Source organism: Macrotis lagotis, chromosome 3 (assembly GCF_037893015.1).
Source record: "Macrotis lagotis isolate mMagLag1 chromosome 3, bilby.v1.9.chrom.fasta, whole genome shotgun sequence".
Lineage (NCBI taxonomy): Eukaryota > Metazoa > Chordata > Mammalia > Peramelemorphia > Peramelidae > Macrotis > Macrotis lagotis.
Genome location: NC_133660.1, coordinates 231,831,509 through 231,840,038, shown reverse-complemented (window position 1 = coordinate 231,840,038; position 8,530 = coordinate 231,831,509). Strand labels below are relative to the sequence as shown.

The window sequence follows — 8,530 nt, the reverse complement described above, 5'->3', positions numbered from 1 at the left end:
ATTTGCATAGCGCTTTTATGACCCTCCAAATATGTTCTTATGGAGTAAGATTCATTCCTGATTTGCGTCTTCACATACCTGGTTACTTGTAAGATCATATAAAATCAAAGATTTGCAAGTAAAGGAAACATTGTAATAGTTCATTACTAAGCAAATTCTGATCTACCCTACTCATATGGTAGAAATATCATTAATACAAACAGTTCATGATAGAACTTAAGTAGACGCTTTCTGTACAAATAAGTCCATTTGTTTAATATATTGTCTTGCTCCCATGTCTCAGTCTGAGGGTTTAGCAGGAAAATTTCAGTGATATTGTCAATGGTTGATATAGTGGAAAGAGAATTGTATTCAAAGTCAACAGAGTCAGGTTTGTATTCCTTATCTAAGTTACCCGCTATGACTATGGATGTGGGTAAGTGACTACCTCTCTGATCCTCAGTTACCTCATCTGTAAAAGAAGAATAACACTATTTTCCCTAAAAAACATGGGAAGACAATAATTTAAGATATTTAAATTGTGGTATAAAATTAAGCCAATAGAATTTCTGTTATCCGCTTATCATGATTATGTTGATATTCAAAAGTGAGCTGGTACCTGCCATTTGATTAATATTGCACAGAACTTTGTCCAAGCTACTGAGGATTAAAAGAAAATACAACACAGTTCTTAATCTCAGGTATCTTAAACTTTATTTGAGAGGAAGGGATAAACTATTTACATAAATAAATCAATACTAACATAGTTGAAGGAGGAGCAGGTTTTAGAAAATTGATTTCTTGTAAGTACTGAGCCATTAGCTGAAGGAAGCTTGAGATTCTAAGAAGCAGAGATGAGGTAGGGCATTTGAAGCCTGGAGGATGACCTGTGCAGAAGGACACAGAAGGGTATAGAATTCTGAGTTTGAGTAAGACGCAGTAGATCAGTTGGGCTAGAATACAGACTACATATCTGAGAGAGCAATTAAAAAATCTGAAGAGAGAAACTGGATTCAGATCCTACATGACTCTAAATATCAAGGTAAGTGATTGTTGTTTTGTCTTCAAGGGAATGAAGGTTTGTTCAAGGTCTGAGTAAACAAGTGACATGATTAGCCATGTACTTTAGGAAGAATATTTTTGTAGGTTTTAGAGGATAGTTTAGAGAAAGAAGATACTGAACTTCTAATTAAGAGGCTTTTGCAATAATCCCAGTGAGAAGAGATGAAAACCTGAGGGACAGCGATGGTTACTTTAGTGGACATAAGTGGATATGAGATAAAGGTTGCAGAAGCAGAAGAGGTAACACTTGACAGTTGACTGGCTGGTAAGTGGAAAATGGAGAGAAGAGAGGAGACAGACCTCAGGATTGTAAACTAAACGTTTTGGAAGGATAGTGGGAGCCTCATTAGAAATAAGAACATAAGTAGATAAGACATTTTAGAATGAAGGTTGAAAGTTAGATGATTTTGCTTTGGAGCATGCCATTTGAAATGCTTTGGGAGCATCTAGTAATAGATGTCCAACCATTGGTGATGTGTGACCTGGAGTTTAGGAAATGGATTTACTGACTTAGAATTGGAGATGTAATGGCAATGGAAGCTAATGAGCACATTGAGAAGATATAGAAAAACAGGAAGAGTCTAAGGCAGAACCTGGGGAAACATGGATGATTAGGAGGTAGCACAGGGATAATAACTTGCCAAAGGAGATTGAGAAGGAAAGTCAAACAGCTAGGAGGAATACCAAGACCAAGAGATCCATTGTCATGAAAATTATGAGGAAAAAGTGTCCAAAGAGGGTAGTGTTGTGCTCTATCACATCTTGCAAAGACATCTAGAATCAATGGACAAGTAAGTACTTACTATTTTTAGCCACTTTCCTAAATGCTAATGATACAAATGAAAAATCCCTAACAATCTATGAATTTAAATGAAAATTATAAAAAAATTATGATTTATAAAGTATTGATAACTTTGCAGAGAATAGTGCTACTGGAGTGATGTGGTCAGGAAACCCCATTAAATGCTGGATTAGAGGAAGTGAACTGAAGAAAAGTAGATTTTTTTTTCCCCTTGACAACTGACAGAGAAAGAAAAGAGATGTAGTGTGACAAGTGGGAAGAATGTTAGGATTAAGTGAATGATTATAATTGGACAGATGGGAGAATATTTATGAGAAGAAGAAAAAGGTCAATAGGTAAAATAGCTCATGGTAGTTTTTTTTCCCCCCAGTGGAAGGAAGCTCAAGAATAACATAAGCAGAAAGGGATCAATAAATCAAATAGAGGAACTGATCTAGGAGAAAAGGACTATATCTTTTTCAAAGATTGCTGTAAAAACAATAGAGGAAGTTATTAAGGAGGAAAGAATAGGAATTTCAAAGAAACAGTGTCTCTTTTCTCATAAATGTATATTTCAAAGTTCCCTTGAGGGGGAAGTATGAAGTAGCAGGTGTTGAAAAACTACCTTATTACTCTACCAATTTTAATTTATTCAAAGGCATTCTTTTTTGTTTTGGTCAAAAAAAGTTGAATTATAGAACCTGAAATGTCATAGAAAGATTCTTCTCTAAGATAAACAGTATCTTAATAGTTTATATATTGTTTTTATTGAATTCTGAAGAAAAATGAATTGGGTGGGAGAAATAAAATTATTTGTGGAAAAAGTAATATTAAGATAATTTCTATCATTTTGAACTTAAAAACATCAAGAGATGCAAATATTTTAAGATAGTTTGATCTTTAAAAGTAATGTAAAGGAAGAGACAAAATGCTCACTTTTTGTAGATGATATGATGGTATACCTAGAGAATCCCAGGAAATCATCCAGGAAACTGTTGGAAAGAATCAGCAACTTTAGCAAAGTTGCAGGATATAAAATAAACCCTCCTAAATCCTCAACTTTTCTATATATGTCTGGCAAGGTACAGCAGGAAGAGCTAGAAAGAGAAATTCCATTAAAAGTAAACTCAGACAATTGCCAAAGAACACTCAGAAATTTTCTTGAAAACATTTACAAATGGGCAGCTAGGTGGCACAGTCGACAGAGCACCTGCCCTGGGGTCAGGAGTACATGAGTTCAAATCTGGCCTCAGACATTTAATAATTATCTAGCTGTGTGGCCTTGGGCAAGTCACTTAACAGCACTGCCTTGCAAAAACCTTAATAAAAAAAATTACAAAACATTTCTTGCACAAATAAAATCAGATTTAAATAACTGGGCAACCATCAACTGCTCATGAATAGATTGAGCTAATATAATAAAAATTACAATTCTACCAAAAATAAACTACCTGTTTAGTGCCCTATCAATCAAAATTCCAAAAAATTACTTTAATGAGTTTGAAAAAGTGGTTAAGTAAATTCATATGGAAAATAAAAAGTCAAGAATTTCCAGGGATTTGATGAAAAAAGTGCAAATGGAGGTGGCTTAGCCCTACCAGATCTAAAATTATATTGTATAAAATCAGTCATCAAAATTGTCTGATATTGGATAAAAAGTAGAGTAGTGCACCAATGGAATAGACTAGGTGCAATAGCAGGAAATGATTATAGTAATCTGCTGTTTGATAAATCCATAGAGTCCAGCTATTGGGATAAAAACTGTGTCTTTGATAAAAACTGCTGGGAAAATTGGAAATTAGTACCTCACAAACTTAAACTTAGATTAGACCAACAACTCATACCATATACCAAGATAAGATCAAAATGGGTACAGGATTTTGACATAAAAAAATATTATTATAAGCTAACTAGAAGATCAAGGAGTAGTTTAATTGTTAGATCTACAGAAAAGGAAGCAGTTTATGACAAAGAACATTACTAAAAACAAACTAGACGATTTTGATTACATTAAATTAAAGCGTTTTGCAGAGACAAAACTCCTGTAACAAGATCAAAAGAAATGTAGTAAACTAGGAAACAGTCTTTACAACTATCATTTCTGACAAATGGTCAAAGGATATGCAAAGGCAATTTACAGAAGAGGAGATCAAAGCATCCAAAATCAAGCAACCCTTCTGGAGAGCAGTCTGGAACTATGCCCAAAAGGACAATAAAAATGTGCATACTCTTTGATTCATCAGTTCCACTACTGGGCCTATACCTTAAAGATATGATGAGAAAGGTTAAAACTTCACTTGTATAAAAATATTCATAGCAGCCCTTTTTGTGGTGGCAAAGAAATCAAGTAAATGTCCTTCAATTGCAGAATGGCTTAGCAAACTGTAGTATATGTATGTCATGGAACATAATGGTTCTATTAGAAACCAGGAGGGATGAGAATTCAGGGAAGCCTGGAATTGTTCGCATGAATTCATGCTGAGTGAGATAAGAAGAAACAGAAAAACATTATAAACCCTAACAGCAACATGGGGGTGATGATCAACCTTGATGGACTTGCTCATTCCATCACTGCAACAATCAGGGACAATTTGGGGCTGTCTGCTATGGAGAATACCATATGTATCCAGAGAAACTGTGGAGTTTGAACAAAGACCAATGACTAACACCTTTAATTTAGGGAAAAAAAACTGGTATCTTATTGTCTGACTTTTCTGTCTCTTTTCCTTTGTCTCTTCCTTAAGGATATGATTTCTCTCTCATCACATTCAATTTGGATCAATGTATACCCTGGAAACAGTGCAAAGACTGTTAAATTACCTTCTGTAGGGGGGGTGGGGGAGGGAAGTAAGATTAGGGGAAAAATTGAAAAATTCAAAATAAATAAAATCTTTAAAAAGAAAATATAATATATATATATATATAATAAACACACACACACACACACACACACACACACACACACACACATGTAAAGTAAAACTACTTCCTTTTGGAGGCAGGACTTTGAAAATGTCCAGGCCTTGTTTCTTTCATCATTCATGCCTTTCACTATCTAATTAGTTACTCTTATTGGAAGCCCTCCCTTATAAGAGATATGTATTGTCAAGGAAAACAAATGAACCAATTCACCATTTCTGAGAATTCATGTTTTATTCTGTACTTCTAGTCCATAACTTTTCTTCTTTTTTCCTTTTCTTTTTTTATTAGTTTTTTGCAAAGCAAATGGGGTTAAGTGGCTTGCCCAAGGCAACACAGCTAGGCAATTATTAATTGTCTGAGGTTGGGTTTGAAGTCAGGTACTCCTGATTCTGGAGCTGGTGCTCTATCCATTGTGCCACCTAGCCGCCCCGATAACTTTTCTTCTAAGAAATGGTAGAAAATATTCCCTCATCAGACTTATGATGACATGATTTGTCAATACTTAGATCCAAGATCTGAGGTCTTTCAAGGTGGTTTCCCCTTTGAGGAATATTATGTATCATATAAATTGTTGTAGGTCTTCTGAGTTCACTCTGCATCAGTTAAATAACGTGTTTCCAAATTACTCCAAAGCTGTATTTTTTTACCAATTTTTATGGTCCCACTACTTGATGATACCACAATTTGCTCAGTTATTCTGAAATGGAAGGATATAATGGGTAAATGAGATATTTTTACAACATGACATTACTAGAAACGGTAGTATTTGCATGGGTTAGCAATAGTAAAATGATAAGTTCTTTGCAGAAATGTCAAATTCTGTGAGCAAAGTACAAATAGGGGACTAAAACTTGAGATTTTCCATTTCTCCTCCCTAGTGAGGATTATCCCGGGAATAGGGTCTCTCCTTCTAGTCAACTGGTGGATAACTTCTTCAAGATGTGGGAAATGATCCTATAGGAAGTGAATGAACATCAAAAAGACTTTCTCTGCAAGGTATTAATAACTTTGGTTACTAGCAGAATAGTATTTACACATTTGGATACGGTCTCTGCATATATATTTATGTATGTATATATATGTATATATATACATATATTAATATGAAAGGTACCAATGATGTAGTTAAATAAACTTCTTAATTCTTGCAATCTTTTTTACAGTCTTACAATGGAAAAATTGGCAAATCACACAGTATGGTTCGACCAGGGATAAAATTTGGTGGCAACAGATGGATTCATCTTTCTCCTTTGCTTAGGGTTTCTGCTAATTTTCATAGGAGCAAAAAATAAGAGTAACATAGTAGGATATCATGCAGGTGGCTTATAAATGTTTACTGAATACTTCAATAGACATATTGAAATCTTAGTTTTGTATTTTATTTTAATCTCATTTTCTTTTTTTCTCATTTTCTTCTAATAGGCTCTTGTTGTGAAACAGATGTCTGGCAAGAACTGCACTGCTGTGACTGAATTCATTATTTTGGGGTTAACAGATGAGCCAACCCTTTCTGTCATTCTCCTTCTGATATTTTTAGGTTTTTATGCTGTCACCTTAATGAGTAACGTTAGTATAATCACATTGATCAGAAAAAGCTCGCAACTTCACACTCCAATGTATCTTTTTCTCAGTCATTTGGCATTTGTGGATATTGGGTCTTCCTCAACTGTCACACCTGTTATGCTCAAGAACTTCCTTGTGGACAAAACCATAATCCCTCTTGGAGGCTGTGTGGTCCAATTGTTCTTTGTAGTCTTCTTTGGGACAGCTGAGTGCTTTCTGCTGGCTGTGATGGCCTATGATCGGTATGTGGCAATCTGTAACCCCCTACTTTATTCTGTTAACATGCCCCCTAGGATATGTGCTCTATTAATTATGTTCTCCTACCTGGGGGCTTGTATAAATGCTTGGATCTACACTTGTTGCTTATTGAGCCTGTCCTTCTGTGGGCCCAATAAAATTAATCACTTTTTCTGTGATTATTCACCACTTCTGAACCTTGCTACATACCAAGACAATATTGTTGAAATTCTAACATCAGCCTCTGCTGGATCTATAATTGCAATTTCAGTACTAATTATCATAATCTCTTATGTCTCCATCCTCTTCTCTGTCTTGAAAATCAGCTCCACTGAGGGAAGATCCAAAGCTTTCTCAACTTGTACCTCCCATCTCGCTGCAGTCACTCTCTTCTATGGCACCCTTACATTCATTTATGTGATGCCCAACTCCAACTACTCAGCAGATGAGAATAAAGTAATATCAGTTTTCTACATGGTAATCATCCCCTTGTTGAACCCTCTGATCTATAGTCTAAGGAATAATGAAGTAAAAGGAGCCCTGAGAAAATTGATGAGGAGGAAACATCCCTTTTCATGAATTCATCTTAAGTAAATATCATGTCCCATGTTTCAGGGATGCAAGGAAATAATGAAACATTAATTTCCTTTAAAGATCCAATATTCTTCTGACATGCTGTTTAAAATTAAGTGATACCCGCAGCCAGGTTTTAGAAAAGATACACGGTATTTTTATTTTCTTGCATTAGCTTTATGAATTTCAGTGTTGATTGCAAAGGTCTGAAATGTTCCACAATCATGTATATCCCCTCTCTTTAAAGGCATGTAAAAGTGTTTTCTCTCTCTTCTTTGGGTTCCTGATCTTTTTGAAATCTTGCAACACTGATTTTACATTGATTTGTGTTAGTTATTGTTTCCATTTAAATTCTTATAGTCATTGTGTTTTGTTTATTTTGTTCTGCTATCATCACTGTGTAGCAAATCATGTAAATTTTTTCTGTTCCTGTTCTTTTTTTTTTCTTTCCTATGGTATAGACATATTTTGTTATGTTCATGTGTGACAATTTGTGTTTCCATTCCTCAATTCCTTGCTACTATCAAAGTGGCACTGCAACTATTTTGGTGCAAGTGAGGACTTTCCTTTTTATCAGTGTCCAACAAAATGTCATAATACACCTGAAAAATGTATTATTTTTCCTGTAACATGATTCCTCATGGTGGGTGAGAAGGGATAAATACTAGAAGAAATTGAAAACATGGAAAATGAAAGAAATCAATAAAAATTCATTAAAAATTTTAAGCTTCTTCAACCTGAATACTTCTTTCTTGTTTAGTTCAACAGAGCTACACTAAACTATTTCCCTTTTCCACACATGACAGTTCATCTTCTGTGTCTTCTCACTGGCTTTCTCACAGAGCTGATATACTTGAATTCCTTGGATTTCCTTGAGACAATTCCAATCCAACTTTTGCAAGAAGCCTTTTGGACCTCTCAAGCAAATAGCTGGTTCCTCTCTAAGATAATCTTCCATCTACACTGCCTATAATTTCATGTCCCTGCTTCTATATATTTTTTAATTAAGGAAATATTTTACTTACTTTGATTTTTGCAATTTTCCCCCATCCTTGCTTCTCTCCCCCCACCCCCAAGAGAAAGCAGTCTTTTAATCTTTACATTGAGATAGCAAAATTACATAAGATAATTTTTTCCCAAAATTAAAGGTAACAGTCCTTGGTCTTTGTTCAAACTCCAAAATTTTTCTCTGGAAACATATGGTATTCTCCACTGCAGATAGCCCTAAATTGTCCCTGATTGTTGCACTGATGGAATGAAGCAAGTCCATTGCAGTTGATCCTCACCCCCATGTGACTGGTAGGATGTAAAATGTTCTTTTGCTTCTGCTCATCTCACTCAGCCTCAGTTCTTGCAAATACTTCCAGGCTTCCCTGAATTGCCATCCCTCCTGGTTTCTAATAGAACAATAGT

At 35.1% G+C, this 8,530-nt stretch overlaps 1 protein-coding gene across 1 annotated transcript; it reads left to right on the top strand.

Annotated features, from left to right (window-relative positions):
* Positions 1–6,184: 6,184 nt before the first annotated feature.
* LOC141516468 (olfactory receptor 5P3-like) lies at positions 6,185–7,123 on the top strand. The gene has a single exon (XM_074227540.1). It carries the CDS (start codon positions 6,185–6,187, stop codon positions 7,121–7,123), a length of 939 nt encoding a protein of 312 aa, XP_074083641.1.
* Positions 7,124–8,530: the final 1,407 nt, after the last annotated feature.